The sequence below is a fragment of the Chamaea fasciata genome, unplaced genomic scaffold (assembly GCF_029207755.1).
Source record: "Chamaea fasciata isolate MVZ Bird 193981 ecotype frontalis unplaced genomic scaffold, bChaFas1.0.hap1 SCAF_9, whole genome shotgun sequence".
NCBI classification, from domain to species: domain Eukaryota; kingdom Metazoa; phylum Chordata; class Aves; order Passeriformes; family Sylviidae; genus Chamaea; species Chamaea fasciata.
In genome coordinates this window covers 15,958,930-15,976,813 of record NW_027094094.1, presented here as the reverse complement: position 1 = coordinate 15,976,813, position 17,884 = coordinate 15,958,930, and the positions used below count along the sequence as shown (strand labels likewise).

Below are 17,884 nucleotides of genomic sequence, written 5' to 3'. Positions count from 1 at the left end.
CTCAGAGCTCTTGTGCTTGTTGTGTAAGCGTTACCTAGTTCACGTTTACCGGAGTGTTTGTGTTAAGATAAACCATGTATATGCCTCCAAACATTACAGAGGGTCTTGTCACTTTTCTTTTTTTGGACGCGTTTCCTTAATACTTTTAAATTTTTAGTTATGGATACTGTTACAAATGTATATTGTAAAGTTGGCTTTTCACAAGAGATGTGCTATATAATTAGTAACGTTGTGGTAAGGATATAAGTTTTTTTATTTCTCCTATTAGCAAAGAAAATTAGGCAAAGTGCTAGTAGTTGATATGGTATGCTTAAATTGTCTGTTTGGTCGAGATAACATTCAGTGAACATGTAAAGAAGACTCTGCTGTTGATACAGTGTGCTTAAACTGTCTGTTTGGTCGGGATAACATCCAGTGAACATGTAAAAAAAGACCCTGGTATTAATATACCAACTGTCGGCATCTACCATCTGAAGAAAGTACAAACCAAGGCCCAAGCTGGAAGTGCTAATGAAGACACAGCCAAGAAACACACATGCTCTAAAAAAGCAGACCCAAGGAGAGACCATGCAAAACAGTTCCTGAAATATGGAAACTAGTTTATGGAAAAATATGAATATTCAAGAGATTGATACAATAGAAAGGTTATTTAAAGAATGACTGATATAGCAGGGTGTGGACTTGGCTGAATGCCAAGTCACCCAGCCGACCGGACTTTGTTTTTTTTTTTTCTATCTCCTACTTGATTTATTTTTCTATTAAACCTATTTCTTAAAAATTACATAGAAAGTGAACGTTGTTTCTCACAATACATATTTCAATAATTCCTCAAGAAATCGGCTGTATTCAGGATGTGCCATGAGGAATCTGCAGTGCCGTTGTTCCAGAATACGACAGGAGGGGGAGGACTTGCACTGTTTCTTGGGATCATCGCCAGTTGGTGACTAGGCTGGCACGGAGACAGACCAAAAGCATTTGCGAGCGATGAAGTTCTAAAAATTATGGGGAAAAATTATAAGCCATCGTGAAATTTCATACCTTGGTGCACCGAGAGGCAGATGTGGTTTAGCTCGAGTTCTAGAGTCTTGCTTAATGTTCATGTTGCTTAATGTTTATTCCTGCCTTGGTTTCTGAGGAGAGATTTATCACGCAGCTTAAGAATAAAAGCAGCAACAAGAACTGTGAGTTTTTGCAGTGTGCCCTTTCTGTTACAGGATTTCGCTAGCGAGAGCTCTTTCTGTGCAGCGAGACAGAACCTGGTGTCGATTTACAGGGCTCTTTTTTTTCCCCGAGCTTTGAGTAGCTAGACCGTCATAGATCCACCCATAGCCCTCCTTTGCTGTAAACCAGTAATTCCCTGCCTCCTCTTCCTGCTAGCATTTCAGTCCAGCAGTCAAGGACTGTGAAACTGGAGATTTAATTCCTTCGGTAGTAGTCAACATTTAGGCAAGACGGGAAACAATGCTTCGGGTGATTGTGGAATCTGCTACCAATATCCCTAAAACCAAGTTTGGGAAACCAGATCCTATCGTTTCTGTCATTTTTAAAGGTAAGCAAAACTGTCATAAATGTAGCCAGGGAAGAAGTTTTGTAAAAGATAGTGCCCTTTGTAAGTATTTGAAAATTTGGGAAAACATGTTTTGCTGAAATTACATCTGATGTAATTTTAGGGAAGACTTTTTAATTAGAGCCAGGAGTTACCTGAATGAAGTTTGAACTGGGTGGAGCGCATTGGTCTGTTCTGACCAGCTGTGCTTCTCCTTTCAGGATCCACATTTTACAAGCTTTTCCAAAGGATTAGCCTGTTGCTTCAAAAACAAATCCAGTTGTGAAAATGAACCCACTTTTAATTCTGATATTGAAGAGTGCCTTGTTTTCCATCTGGAAATTCATTCCTGTCTTGATTACTTTGAACAGGCACTGCTCACTGTCACACACATATAATGAAAGTGTGATTTATTGTTGTTACAAGTAGTCCACTGAAAAACAGGAGTACTATTTCTGAAGGTGTTTAATTTTGTTTTAGTTTGGTTTGGGGTTTCACAGACAGAATTGCACATCAAAATTTTCCCAGTTGAGATTATTTAATTACAAGATTTTGGAAGGAAAGTGTATTTTTCACTTTCATTACTAATCAGTTATATATGGGAGAAGGAGAATAATCAGCTTTACATATAAATACTGATTTTATTACAAAAGAACTGTGATAAAATTAGCATTTATATGTAAAGCTGATGATGTTTTACAGTCTACTTTACCTGTTGCCGTCATTACCTCACTTGGCTAGACTAGAGAAACTCAGTTTCTGATACTGATTTTTCTTTAAGGTGCCAAAACCTTTAAGCAATTTTGGATCAGGTAATACATCCAACCAAGCTGAGAAACAGGCATCTTATCTCCTGGTGACCTGGTTTCCTAACTGTGCACTGAAATCCAAATGCTATTTTACAGTGTGATAGATCCTTCTAGGAGTTTGTCACCTTTAGAAACCAAATCTGAAATCGTGACAGCTGTAGGCTGGAAAGGACAAGGCACTGCACATGCAGAATTTTAACTTTCAAAGTAACAAGTTTTCAGATGCATTTATTTCAGCATCAGAAAGATGTGAAATTGTTCCATTTCCTTCAGTTTCCTCCTTTTTTTCAAGGTTTGTTTTGGTTTATTTTAACCACCCTGTGTTAGAACAAGTGGCAGAGCCTGTCTCAGTAGCTTTTGGAGCTTCATAATTCTTAAAATATGATTTGAATTACCCTGCGAAAAATGAATATACAGTAATTTCTCTGGTTTGCTTCACATTCTGCTGCTTCTTAAGTATCCATTTTCTCTTTCCAGTTCCTTGTCTTTCTTTGCTTTCCTGCCAGTTTTGCCTTTCTGTGTTGCCTCTGTTCCTGCAGTTTCAGACTCCAGAGCTGGTTTGTGCCTTCCCTTCTTGATGCTTAAATGTCTGTTTAATCCCTCCTTGTAACCTTTTCTTCCTTCTACATGCTCTAATGCAATTCACTTTTGCCTAGTAAATATAAATTACAGATTTTTTTTTTCTTCATTGCTGGATTTATTTTTCAGTCCTTCGGTTATCCAAACACAGGAATTGGACAACAGACATTAAAGGAATGAATTTATATTTATCCTTTATGTTCTATAATTGGGATTTTAAATCTTCCCAAACATGCTTAAGCAGTGTCAGCTTCATAATTGTGACAGGTTTTTAGTAGGATATTTGATTTCTCTTGATCCTGCCACGTCTATTTATGTGATTTTACTGCATACCAGCAGTCTGATTTTTTGCTTCCTTTCCAGAGTGATTCAAGTGGAACAGAAAATACCAGGCTTTTACTAGCTATTAAGCAGCTCTGATTTAATTTTTAAGTGGAGTGCCTGGTTACCAAGTGCAGGGGCATAGAGTCATATCTGAAATATGTTCAGCTTCTAGCTGTTTATGTTTATAGATTTTTTTTTTTAATATACACTGCTGGTTTCCCCCTCACCCTGTTAATGTGTAGAGATAGGAAACCAGTCTTATTTTGGGAAGATTATGTCAAAGGGCATTAATCTTTAACTTTAGTCCCTACCCAGTGTAAATCCTGGGAGACATAAAAGACACATTTGGGAGTGCATGCTCTAGACTGGGAAAAATTCAAGCATTTGCAGGACTATGGCCGTGGCCCTGCAGCACATTTTCATGTTCTTGTTTGACTCTGGAGTATTCTTGATGAAGTCTTAGTGAACAGCACTCTTTTGACGGAAAATTGCTGTGGAAGTTGGCGTTTCATTGGAACAGTATTATGTTCAAATTTTAGTTTACAGGGCCTTTGCTGATATCGGGTTCAGTAAATTTAAGCTTCCCATGGAAACACACTCTTTCAGTCCCAGGTCTTTACAGCTCATGATCCTGCAACTGTTACTAACAATGTGACTGCAAATGTTTTATGCGTTAAGACATGCAAGTTAATATGGTTTCATCTATGAATAGAATAGATTTCATCCAGTTTGTTTAACGAAGCTGGTTATAGACTAGCAGTTCTTATTAGGAGGAAATAGGCAGCTGTTTCTATTCTGATATAGCAGGAGTTTTGTGCAAGCATTTCCCTTTTTTTTTTACACATTTATGTCCAGTTCAGTGGGATGGAACTTTTATTTACTTTAAGAACAGCTCACAGTTCAAAGAGAACTACACCCTGAGAGTAAACTAATATTGCTATCTGGAACTGGGTGCTGTTCTTGCAGATTTCTGAGTTTGTCACTCACTGTGAGACAATTCATTGGTCAAATTAATATAAAATACTGTTGCCATTTGCTAAACTGATACTAAATTATAATGATTAAATCAGTGTAATTGTTTTAGTTTGTTAGATTCTTGTCTCAACGTTTAAAAATTCATTCAATTCTTGTATGTGCAGTCAATGCTAGGATATTTAGTGCTTTGATCATTCGGTTTGACTGCCTCATTCCACTTTATGTGGTAAAACCTGAGGTGAAATGGCATTTAATTTGATTGATCCAACTTGATTCCATTAGTACTTAGTCTAAGAGCTTTTCAGCAGGCCTGCAGTAGTTCAAAGCTATTTTAGTTTATATTTCAGTGTGTGGAAGAAAATAGTTTTTGAGTGTAATTATTCTCTAGATTTAAGTTTTCTGTTTTACAGAGAGGTAAATTATCTACATTTAATTTCCAGGGTTTTGGAGGTCTGCCCAGTTGATCGTGCAGTTGCTGCCACCATGCAATCTTAATTCTCCTTTGACAAAATTTTATGGGATACTTAGTTAACTGAAATTGGATTCTCTCTTGAATCTCAGACTTAGGACTGTTGTAAAAGATAATGTTTGCCTCTGCCATTCCCCACCTGCTCGTGTTGATTAAAACGCTAGTTATAATAAAAAAAAATAAGATGGAAACATTAAATATTTTGCTATTCTGTAGTCTTTTTAATGATGGAACGGTTGTTATTTAAACAGCCCATCCTAATTTGTTTTGGACAGTGAGCCATTCAATTCTTACTACAGTCATTTCCACCTGAGAATATTGACCAGCGTGTTAAAACATAAGGTAATAGAATGCCTCCATCAAGATAAAGCAAATAGTAATTTCTCCTACAGTGCCACAGTTACTGTGGTTACTTTTTAAAGAAACAAGAATATTGTTCTACCTGTATCCAGTATAATTTCTTATTTCATGGTAGGGCCACACTAAAATGGTGACTGGCCCTACTGTACAGTTTGTCCTGATGTGGTTTAGTCTTGGTTGCTATAGCTGCAATCATTACCAGCAGAGGAAAACAGCCTGAGGACCTGAAACCTTTGTGAGCTCCTGGAATAGTTGAGCAATCCACCTCACCCTGCCTGGCAATGGGGATTTTTCATTGGAAGAAGGAGCTTTGTCAAGAGCTTGAAAACAAATACCACCACCACCCAGTGCATTAGAATACTGATAAAAGTGTTATAAAAAGGAAGTCAGTAAAGAGACGAGAATATATGCAAAATATTTCCTTGAGGAATGTGAATGTTGCACTCTGACTGACTAAAATGACAACTAAAACCCAGTGGAGGCTGTGCTTCCCAGTGTTTTTACATCCAACCTTCATAGAGATGCATTACAGAAGAAGTTTGGGTTTTTTTCTCAGTGTAATCTAGAATATGCATATTACAGGAAACATAAATCTTGTGAAAATAGATAATTCAGAGTGGAAAATTTGGCTCACAGTCAGGAATTGTTCTGACTGTTGTTCAAGCCAGGACTCCCCTTAGAGAGTTACGTTTTAGCTTAGGCAGGGATCACAGGACTTTTATCCATTAGTTCCATCAGAATCAGGTCTGTCATTTACTCTCCTCTTTACAAACAGCTGTAACTGTTCCTTTTCTCACTGGCAGTGAAAACGTCTTTTCATCTCCAGGCTTCTAGAGGGACTTGGAGTATCAGTGCCCAACTGCAGATATTCTGGAATATCCAGTTTTGAAAATGCTTTGTCTCCTATTAGATAGCATAAAGCTGAATTTCTCTCACTAACTTGTTAATTAGTGCTTTGTTCTGCAAAATGTCAGGCCGCAGTATGGTATGTTATGAAAGCTCTTTCCTTTGTCCTACGACGTGAGTCAATATCCTGTGTGAATTGTAGACAATTCCTGTTACATAAATGGGAGTCAGTTCTTGTAATTTGCAGCATGGGTTGACTTTTTCAGTGCATCCCACTCTCATCCAATTAAAAGGGTCACCACAGTCAGCAGCCTGACTAGTGGATATCTGAACCATTTGGCATATCTTCACCCTTGTTTCCCAGGCCTTTGCAACATTTTCCGGGCTAAGTACAGTCGTGACTTCAAATAACAAAAAAATTATCTTCTACTGGAGTCCTTGGGGACGTGGAGTGTGTTTGAAGCTTGGACTTCATGTGGTGGCTGAGCATTTTGGAGATCAGCAGCTGCTTTACACCCTGTACTTAAATATGCTTGTTTGTTATCACCAATATATGCAATCTCTGTTTACAGAGCTGTGTGTATGTGCTCTTTCATGCTCCTGAGTGTCAAAAGACTCCTCCTCAATGGAGCTATATACATGTATTTTTATTGAACAGGAAAAATAATGCCAAGCTATGTATAATTTGCACCACACCCCACATTTTCATGGTTTGTAGCTTGCCCAAATGCAAATTTGACCATGAAGTATGCAAAATTTGCAATTTTTGTAATTTTTAGGCCACAGTGAGTTCAGTGAAGTCATATCTGCATAACCTCTGGGAACCATTTTTTCAGGAAGGATTGCATTTCCTCTTACATGCATATGTATTTCATCTAATATTTGCTCATTTAAACCAGACAGTGCTGACACTGTAAGCATATCTTCTTAAGATTTTTTCCATGTAATTTTATTCCAGAGCCAAACATTCAAAAATATTTTGTGACTCAAATATGGTAATATCTAGCACACTTTCTTTACTACTTTCAAAAGCAGTACTTTACTGCTATCACTTAAAGGTTACTATTTGGTTTGATGTCTCCAAGTCTTTTAGTCTGTTTTTTTTCATTATTATTGAAGGTGAAGCTAGGGGTCATAAAAGGTTTCAAAACCTAAATATTTATTTTGTTTTTTTGGAAATAAATCTAGCTATGCTTAAGCTAAACAATAAAAAACCTGAACTACTAAAATTGCCCAGGGGACTTCTTGATTGTAAAACATGCAACTTCTGGAAGAGATAAAAAAGAATTGGAACATTTCCTTTGGAACAAAGTTCAAACCTTCTTTAGAAAAGTGAAAGGGAAAAACATGGTATTTTTGAAGTGCTTTAGCAAAAACAAATAATCATACTATGTTTGTATTTGCAGATGAAAAAAAGAAAACAAAGAAAATTGAAAACGAACTCAATCCTGTTTGGAATGAGGTAATTTTTTAAAGAATAAATCCTTGGTCATTTTAAGACAATGCTTGTAAGGTCATTAAGGCAGTTTGAACAGCTGAGCGTGTTGTTGGAAAGAGGATCCAGTGCTATGTGTTCTTTCAAGGTGTTTGTAAATGCAGGGGAATGGATTCATCTTGCATCATATATTACAATTCATTAGTAACGTGTTAATGAAAAATTAGATGGATAACTACTGAGTTTGTGGCCTGGTTTTGTTCCCACTTTTGATCGATCAAAATGATACTCGGCCATTGTTTATCAACATGTATGGGAACATAATGGGATCATTTATTACAGAGCAGGAAAAACCCTACAGAATTAAAAGGAATTATGTATTGAAAGTCCTCATGGTTTATTTGTAGACCTTTTCTTATGTTGCATCTTCAGGATTATTTTTCCTTGGGAAAATGTTTTCTTAGCAGTATTTTTTTCACAATGATAAATGAAAGTTAAAGATTTTTCTTATATTTTATAATTAGAATTATAAAGAAAAGGACCACACAACTATTCATTTAAATTCAATAGCAACTGAATTCAGCCAATATTGGAGGGGATTTGTATCTGATATTGTGAATGAAAAGACAATATGTATGTCAGTGTGAGGAAGTGAAACTGCGAAAGAAATGATGGCTCACTGTTCAAACAATTTGATTGTGCTATTGTTGCTAGTAATTATCATATCAAATACATGCTGTGAGCATTTTTTACATCACTTTTGCAAATGAAAGCTGGACTTGGTCTCCTACTAAATGAAAAATTCATTTCAGAATAATTTTGTTGTATATGCTACTCTGCTGTTAATTTTTGCATAACTTGTCACTATAATTTGGATTTGATTTTTTTTTCTTTTCTTTTTTATTCAGATTGTTGAATTTGACTTGAAAGGAATTGCTCTGGATAATTCATCTTCCCTAACAATTATTGTGAAGGATTTTGAAACAATTGGACAAAACAAGTATGTTCCTTCTTTCTCCCTACCCACTCCCACCCCAGTATTAAACACAACTTTCAATACAAAAGTACAGGGGGAAATGGAACTGAGAGCTGCTGTTTGCTGTGCTCTCTCTTTTCTGTCAATGCCAAGTAGTGTTCTCTTTGCTATTCTGTAAGGAAGTGTCATCTTTTCTTTTTTTTTTTTTCCTGGCAGATTTCATGTGTGTTAGGCAAACATTCCTGTTTACTCATAGTAGCCCAATTCCATTGTTAGCCTCTCTTTACTACTCTCTGCCTCCTCCCAACATGTGGATTCTGGTTTTTACAATACTCTAACAGCTCTGTCATAAAATCACTGTGAATCAAGCCAGTGCCCTCAGGTCTCTCATTCTGGAGATTCCTGCAGGTCAGTTAGGCAGGAATATATTGCATGCCTCTGACTTCAGGGAGATCTCGAAAGTTGAGATAGGAAAGCTTATCAGCAACCAGAATTTTGCAGTGGACTTTATAATGCATCAGAAAATAAAGGAAATTTATTATTTGAAACACCTAAAATGTTTCACTCTGTGCATGGATTCAAAGTTAAGCAGTCATGTGGTTGGTTTTCTTCAAATTGTATTTGTAAATATCATCTAGAATATGATGATATTTACAAATTATATTTGTAACTCTTAACCCTCAGCTGGTGCAAATACCTGCTTGTTTTGCTTGGGTTTATGCACAGAAAGTTGATCGTACTAAAGCAAGAGTAACACCTTCAAAGTAATGCTCTTTGAAAATAGATCCACAATAACACCCCTGTATTTGCAATGTGTGTTGTGTTTGGAAGGCATATTGGCAGGGAAACAGGATAAGGGGGTGAGAAGTGAGAAACACATGAGCAGGCATCCTGATTGTAACATGGTAATAGGAAATAGCATCTTGTAGTTCTTTTAAAGACACAAAGCATTGTAACAGCAGAAGAGGTTTGATATTTATGAACATTCATGTTTAGATGAAAGAGTACGTGAAAGGAGGGAATGTGGAATGAGTTTCTCACCTAACTATTGCATGTGTGCATAACCTGTATTTCTGTAGAGTTACTGATTCTGTTTACTGAGTTAGAGAGAGATTTAGGACTACCATATCATAGATTTGCTACTTTTTCACGGTATCCTCTTTTAATACTTACAAAGAAGTCTATAGTTAGATACATTTCTGAAGTGCTGCAGCATTTCAAAACAGTGCTCAGTGGAAGAGTGTGCAAATAACACTCCCATGGTTTGTCTGCATGCTGGTTCAGGGTTGGAAAGGTGGAGCACAATGCCTATCTAAGGTCCTGACTACTGAGAGCTATTCTAGTGACAGTTTAAGAAACCCAGTGTTTGCTTTTGACCTTCACAAGTAGGCCCATTAACTTGGGAGGTGTATTAGGTGTCTAGGCTAAGTGGGATTTGAGTTGAAATCGGCAATTGTCCCTTTACAGAGTTGTGTTTTTATATATTTTATTTTAAAATCTAGATTGAATTTGGATTTAATTTTTGAGCATAAAAGAGTATGTCTAGGAGCCTCTGTTGCCTGAGAATGAGCAATGAAAAGAACCTACACCATGCCTTTGGCTTTATTTTCTTTCTTCTGGAGGAAAATAAGCAGTGAGTGTTGCTGTTGTTACATTCAAGGTAGTGGCAACCTTCTCTGAAATGTTCTGCTTCTGCCTGTCTGTAGGACAGAAGCAGAGCACTGTGTTTCTCAGCCCAGCCTCCCTCTCTGGCTGCTCACTCACAAAGCTCCTGGCCAATACACGCTCTGCTGTTCCATGCACTCTTAGTCCTGACTAGTTCCAGACACCTGGTCCGTTGTTATTATGCCCAAGAGGTGACTAGAGAACCTGTACTACCCTCTGGAGCAACAGAGCAGAAGATTGCAAGACGCGATTTGTTCCAGCTCCTAAAAGCTGATATAACTGTTCATCCAGTCTGTTTTTAAACATGCAGGAGGAGGAGCACAGTGAATGTTATTCTGCTTTTACACTGTGCCAAGGCACTGAACTCATTGCTTTGGCATGTTTCTCTAAATTAAGCCTGAAAGAACATTTGGATATTTTTCCATTTCTATGTTTTCCTGGAGAGAAAATTTACTGCTTTATTTACAGGATCACTAAACTTTTGCATATAGGTTAATGAGTGCTCTTCATGGTGAAAAATTGCAATAATTGGAAAAGATAAATAAAGCAAACCGTTGTATACAGACAAAACATCATAGGAATAAACCAGAGGACTCATATGATTCATACTTAGATCTTCTGGCATAAAAATGTTTGAAAAGAGAACACATCTGTTTTCTATTACATCTAATACTGTTAGTAGAAAGATTTCAAATTCTCCGAACACAAATCTTTATGCAGTTAAAAAAATCTCAAAAACCCCACTGTAATGTCAGTTATCCCAGTGAAGTTAAGAGAATGAGCTGGGATTATGTGTTTCCCCATGTCCTTTGTGTAGTTAGTAACCTAGTGAGACAGGAAAAACAGATTGGGCACACCCTTTGCTCTAACAGAAAAATGCAGCTACAAATCAGCAGTGCGGCAAATTATTTAATCATTACTAAGGATTTCTCATAGTTAAATAATTTCCAGATTGTTTAAATCCTCCTACAGCTGTACCCTTTTGTGTGGATTCTTTTCCACATCAGTGTGACTGTACATAGTTGCAGGCTTTCCTTGCATCCACTGTCTGCAAGACCTAGATTCAGATTCAGTTTTGAATCTAGTTTAAGATTCAGTTTTGGGCTTTTCTTCCTTGTTCAAAACAGTATCCATGTTTTGTTTCTTTTTTGAAGTATGTTCTTGCAAAGAGTGTTATCAAATAAGTAAAGGTAAAGTAGAGATTTTTCTTAATAAAAATAGTTAAATAGAAGGAATTAGAGAAGGCAGGTATTTGGTCTTGTAGCATACTGTATGATGAAATATACACACTGAGAAAGAAAGGTTGAGTATAGTAATTATAACTGCAGTGGAGAATCAAATTTGCTGATGAGAATCATAAATATAAGCCTCTGCCAAAATAAATCCTTAAAAATAGATGAAAATAATTTAAATGCTTGACTCTTGAGTAATTTGAACCTTGGGGCTTCCAGTAGAAGCAGCATGTAAACAGCTAGAGGACCTGATGGGCTAAAGAATTTAGTATAGATTGCTACCTTCAAACCAAGAGGAATAATAAATGTGAGTTAGCACTTCCTGATCCAGACATGGGTGTGAAGTTTCACTTTACTTGGTTATTTAGGCGGCAAACAGGAAGTGCTAACCACAGCACTAACGGATTAATTAACTTTGGCACAAATGCAACTCAGCGTTTAATAGTTGGTCATCAGTAGTTCATTGATTTCATGCTTACAAATTAGGTATTTTCCTTTGATCACTGTGGGAAAACTTTCATAGGCCTCGTAAGGTTCAAAATCAACTTCTTAATAGGGACTTGGCATTTATTTTTGGTGTCATCTCCACTGCTTGTGGCTGGACAGGGTTTTTGCTTTACTCCAGCAAAACTGGAAAAGTTTAAGAGACCAGACTGATTGGGCATTATACCTGTAGAAGTCTTAGGGATGGCCAAAAAGGTGCTTAAACATTTAAGAAACAATACTCATCTGCTTTGGTCTTGTACTAAAAAAGGTGATGAACAAAAGGTTGGAGGATGCATTAAGCTATTCCAGCAGCAGAAACTGTCCCTCTTGATGGTGTCAAGAGACTAATGTGATCTGGAATAAAATGGGCAAGTGTTGATCTGCTCAGGCAAGAGGAAGAAAGCTGAAACGGGTCCAGCAAAGAAGTGTCCTTTGATGATGAACAGGTGGTAGAAACTCTTTTCAACTGTGCTGGAAGGAAAGGATTCCTTGTCATCTTGTAAGTCATGACTTCAGATGGAGGTCACATACAATCCTGCCTGAAGGTAAAAAGTCTTCAGAGGGACTCAGCAACTTCACAGTAGCCATGCAGAGAACTGGAGTCTAGTTACCTGTCAGAGGGAAATACAGGAGAAGACCTTGCAGCAAAGCACTAAACATCAATGAACTGATGATGGACGTGATCTCACAACAGCTCCTGAGATCTGCCTTAGGTGACTTAGCCCAAAGATTAAAAACCCAAGAGAAGCATGTCAGAAAAAAAGCTTTCTTTAAGACTTGTACGCAAGTGATGAAGATGAGACCAAAGGATGACTTTAAGGCATTCCTTGTTACTTTGGAATGTATTACTTTAGTGGTTGAATAGCTGTACGATCAAAGCCGGACTGGACACAGTCATGGGTAACCTGTTCTAGCTGACTAAGCTTGAGCAGAGGCATTGGACTAGATGATCCTGAGCGATTCCTTCCAACCTCATCAGTTCTGTGGTTCTCATAAGGGAGGGGTGAAACATCCCAAATCTAGTGAACAGGATGACTCTGGAAAAGGCGGAATATCGTCCAAAACTTAGAATTTGGCTAAAGTCTAGAAGCGGACTAAGATAGTTTATAAATTGAATATTAAATTTCTCGGTCTTGTTAGAGTGGAAAAAGACTGGAGACTGGTGTTGCCCAACCTGCTAAAGGAGGGGGAAAGAAAGGCATTTAGATATGGAGGCAATATATAGAAGCAGCTGGTTGCAAGCAAGAAATCTATGTAACTGATTGCCTCTTCAGTCTGCTGAAGGTGATCACTGTTCTAAAAATGGTTACTGTGCATTCAAATGTGTGCAGTTATCTTTTGTACAGGGCAGATGAGGATGTAGAAATGGAAATGTACATCCTCGTGTACACGTGCATGAAGGTACATGTCCATCCTTAGGAAATGGAAAATTTCAAAAGCACTACAGGTGAACAGCAATTCTTGAGTTAATGTCACCAGATAGGAGGGTGTGGTTGCTGAAACATTCATCCTGATGATTTGAGATTATTTTGAGTAGCTTCTGAATTGATGATGCTTTTGAAGTTAAGTCACTGCAGCTCATATCAAATCAAAAGGTCAAGTCTACATAAATTTTCTACAAATGTGCATAGGAAAATATTTCCTTTCTCTAGAATCAGGTTTGGCCTAGCTGCTTATGGGTGGACTTGTTGAGTTTTTCCGTTCTGTAGGACCTCAAACTATGTAAGTTTCTGCAGCTAAACAGAAGTTGTGATATGTAATATCTGGAAGGTATATTTGCAGGAAATTGATGTTTTATACTTAGGTATCCTAATATACTTTGCAAAAAATTAATTTATGTTCTCATGATGCAGTATGCAAGAGTAGCTATAATAGTGCTCTTGCTCCATGGTCAAAAAAATACCCTTGCATCCTTAGCTGCTCCATGAAAAAGCTCTGTAATTTCAGGGGTCCTCAGTTGGGTTCTCTGTGTACAGATCTTTTTTCCGCTTTGGCGGTAAAGCTGGTATTTTATTTGTAACACATGTTCTTTGAAATATTTACAGGGTAAAATTATCTTGGGTTTTTTTCATTGAAAAAAATCTCAGTTATTTCAGTAATCCACTTCAATATGGGAGTAAACTGCTACTACATACCAGGGGAGTGAAATACAGTGCCAGGTATCATGAGACCAGTACCACACTAAGAAATGTTGCCTAAACTAAAAACAGTCTCTCAGGTTAAAAGTACATGCAATTTTCATCTTTCTGGGAGAGGGTGGGAGTAACAGATGCAGTCCCAAAGTAGGCAGAAGCACATGTCAGATCCCTTTGAAACCTTCCTTTGGTAAACCACTCTAGAATCTTTAGAAACATTCTGAGAATTTAGAAGCAAGAAGATGAACCTATTCCAAATACAGAATATGGGCAAGAAGATTGATTTTGTTATTCTCTAGTAATTACATTGGTTTGTTCTGTTTCACTGTTTTCATTACAAAGACGTGGATGTGTCTGGTTCTGTCTCTTTCTGTGTAGTACAACAGCTGTTATATGTCGTTTATATTCACAACTTCTCACCTGAGAGTTTGCAAATCTGTGTCGGGAAAGAAATTTTTATATTCTTTAGTTTACCAATGAGAATTCAGTGGTGGAAATAAGTGACATGGCCGTTGAAAGTTATACAGAAGATTATTTTCAAAAATACAAGAAAAATAATTTCATTTTTTAACCTCTTTTAGGTTAAAGCTGTGCCAGCCATAAAGAACACCAACACATTTGAGTGTAATGAAACAGAATGTCAGAATTAGCAGTAAACAATCATTACATGACATTTGCAATGGTCTTTTGTTGTGCTTTGAGTATTCAAGTCATGGCTGGAGTTACTTAGTGGACTAACAGATGCTAGCAAAAGAGCAATGGGAACCTCCTGTTGATGTATACTTGCATTCTAATAATGATTTTTATTTAATTTCAGATTAATTGGCAGTGCATCTGTAGCACTTAGAGATCTTGTAGGTAACCAAAGCAGATCATTTCCCTTCAAACTCATACCTCTACTGAATGAAAGGGGACAAGAAACTGGAGTGAGTGACTTACATTTTCTTATTTTACTGTATTCTTGATCAAAATGCTCCAGCAACAGGGCTAATATCAATTTAATCTTGGAAATTTCTAGCAGAAGTTCCAGACAGAGGAAATTTATAACCAGGCATATATATGTCTCTACAGTTTTGTTTTCTCTCTATATGTTATGTATTTATATATTTGTGTTATAAATATCATGGGCCACAGAGTATGCATGGAAATCAGCCTGATGTTGAAAAGGTGCATTTTCCAAGTTCCTTTTTTGCCCTAGGCTTTGTAACAGCTTCCTTTGTCATGGCACTGACTCTGGAAAGCACGTGGTCGTGTCCGTGTTCACTGCCAGCTCCGTTCAGAAAATTACACAAGAACTTGCTTAACTTGATTTAGCACATGTTTAGTTTGAAATGGTTATTAACTTAGTTATTAATTAAGTAGTTTTTGGAACCTGGGACCTTTCTGTGTTTGTGCAGTGTAGCTGTTAAGGCACTTCACACTGCATTCTAGTACACTTCAGTAATGAGAGACTTGAAGCGTAGTTTCAGTCTCTCATCAGATGCAGTTTAATATCATGATTAGTTGGTCACGGGGTTGGGCTTTTTTTTTTTTTGCTGACTCCTGGTGTTACTCTGGCCACTAGGAATAATAATGGTTTGTTCAAAAATCCAAAACCACAGTCAAGCACAAAAAAGACAATTCTATAATTAGAATGGAAAATGATGTCATGTTTTTCTTCCAGGATGGAGACATGAACAAGCAATTAAAAAAGCCAGATAGGAAATTTTACTTATGGTTCAGACTTGTTGAGTTGTTGATGAGATAGTGTTATTTCTCTATGACCTTTATTTATCTGTCTGCAAATTTAGGATGCCATGTCTGTCTTCCATGAATATTATGGAATTAAAATTAACGTTTGTAGAACATCTTACCTCCTTGTATTGTGACAAATTTTTCTAAATATAAACACAGCTACTCCCTTTGTTAGATATTATTCTAGAATCTAGTCTATTAGCTGCAAATTGTGTAATCTTTATTGTTTGTATATATCTATAGCTTATTAATAGTTTATCAAGTTACTAGTAGCTGAAACAGTAAAACTGTTATGCCTATAACAGATAACTGTTCATGCATAGTGTTAAAACAACTTGCTGCTTTAAATCAACTGTTGTGAATGCTGTGGGCTACATAAAAAACTATTTCCCTGTAGGCAACAATTGATTTGGTAGTAGGATATGAGCCACCAGCTGGACCTGCAAATCCAACTGATCCAGGAGGGACCAGTGCACAGGAAGGTATTTCAACCTTTTCTTTTCTCAGAACATTATTATTAAAAGCTCTAGGAGCTGTTTAAGGTAAGGCAAGAAAGCGACTCAGCAGTGCTGTTCCCCAGAAGCAAACATGTCAAGACTGCCAGATAGTTATTTTAAAAAAATGAAGGATGATTCAGAAGCTAAGAAAAAAACTGGCATTTCCTGACATAAAATGGATTTTAGCATAATTTTCTCTGTTTGTTTAAAAATGTTTCAAAATGGCTTTTGCTTAGGAAAGAAAGGTTTTTGAATGTTCAAGGAAACAGCAGTTATCTGCTGCAATTCTAGGGCTAACCAAAACGCAGAGACATCCCATCTATTACTTTTAATGTCAGGGAGCTTGGTGAAAAAAATTTCTTGATTAATTAAACCTTTTCCCTTGTAGAACAATTAAGTTTTGGAAGAGGCTGTTTTATATTAGGTAAATATTTGACTAGGCAATGAAATAATATGATCAGTAGGGAATATTCTTTGGTCTCTCTGTATATCATATTAACCAGGCTTTTGCTGAGAGTATTTTTGAGATCTGGTTTTGCAGACTCTTGAAATAGCTGTGAAATAACCAGCTTTTGCAGTTGATTGAGAAATAATAAGCCGAATATCAAGGCTGTGTTTGTGCAGAAAGGAGGAAGTTGAATAAATGTTTTGTGTTCAAGGAGAAGTTAATCACTTTGATCATTATCTGGTGATCGATAATAACATAAGAAGGAAAAAATCAAAATCAGGAGTCTTCCTGAGAGAAATTTTGATTGCACTGGCTTCTGTCAGAGGTGTTCTTGGAGACTGGAAGGATAAGTAATATAAACACAAAAACTGTGTGTTAAATTACTGCACTTCAAAATAATTTTATAGAAATGTGGACTTGAAGGCTAAAAATGCATATTCACTTTTATGAGATTATCTTGATACCTTTTAAAATTTTTTTGAATTGTAATGTATGGATAAAATAAAAAAGTTTTTTAGTATTTAGCAACTGTATGAAAACTGTATGAAAACTGCCGTATTTAGTATAGCAGTCTTTTAGTATCCAGCAACTGTGTGAAAATTATGTCAGTGTGAATTATCGAACACACCTGAGCTAGTTATTGCAAACAACGATTTCCCCTGAAATTAAATCACTTTTCCTGAGATAGCTACAGCTCAATTTCAGAAATTAAAAATTAAGTGCTAGGGTAATGTAATCAGTTAGCTGCATGGATCCATTCAGGCAAATGCATTTTGAGAGATACTAGAGAGGTGGGTGTGGTCTTCTGCTTACAAAATACGTCAGTCTCTCTGGTTTTGTACATCTCTTACAAGGACCATGAAGGACTTTTTTGTACGAAGTGATCATCAGCCTGTGATTTATGAATCAGTATCCATTCTGTTAATGCCAGCCACCAGGGACACAGCTCATTCTTCCTCTTCATTTTACCATAGTCCCTGTCCAGTTAAGAAAAGCTGGAAACACAAGGGAGTGACCACTTTTGTGGTCTAGATATTTACGGATCCTATTTTGCAATACTGAAATCTCAGAGTGTGATTCAGTGTTACAGAGTCATGTGGTTGTAGAACCGTCTTCCACGGATGTATGCTGACTTCAGAACTGTCAAAGAGCCATACTGAAAAACTTATTCCACACTTAAATGTTGAGAAGGATTCAGTTTTATTTTAGATGGCAGACTCTAAATGTATTCATGCATTCAAGATTCTGAACTAAAAACCAATGCTGTGCTATAGCCTAGTCTTGCTGATGGGAAACAGCAAGATCCATTCAACAGCAATGTTTATTCAACTGGAATAAAATTAATTCCTTGTGGTGAATTGTGAACTA

The 17,884-nt window shown here is 36.9% G+C and overlaps 1 protein-coding gene across 3 annotated transcripts in view; it reads left to right on the top strand.

The window, feature by feature from the left end:
• The first annotated feature begins 1,354 nt into the window (after positions 1–1,354).
• Positions 1,355–17,884, top strand: part of MYOF (myoferlin) — a 61,352-nt gene continuing 44,822 nt past the window's right edge. For all 3 annotated transcript variants that reach the window (XM_066191198.1, XM_066191197.1, XM_066191196.1), the window contains exons 1-5: positions 1,355–1,549; positions 7,315–7,370; positions 8,252–8,343; positions 14,655–14,763; positions 15,969–16,053. In XM_066191198.1, coding sequence (XP_066047295.1) covers positions 1,462–1,549; positions 7,315–7,370; positions 8,252–8,343; positions 14,655–14,763; positions 15,969–16,053 — 430 coding nt within the window. In that variant the 5' untranslated portion in view covers positions 1,355–1,461. The remainder of the gene's footprint in view (positions 1,550–7,314; positions 7,371–8,251; positions 8,344–14,654; positions 14,764–15,968; positions 16,054–17,884) is intronic.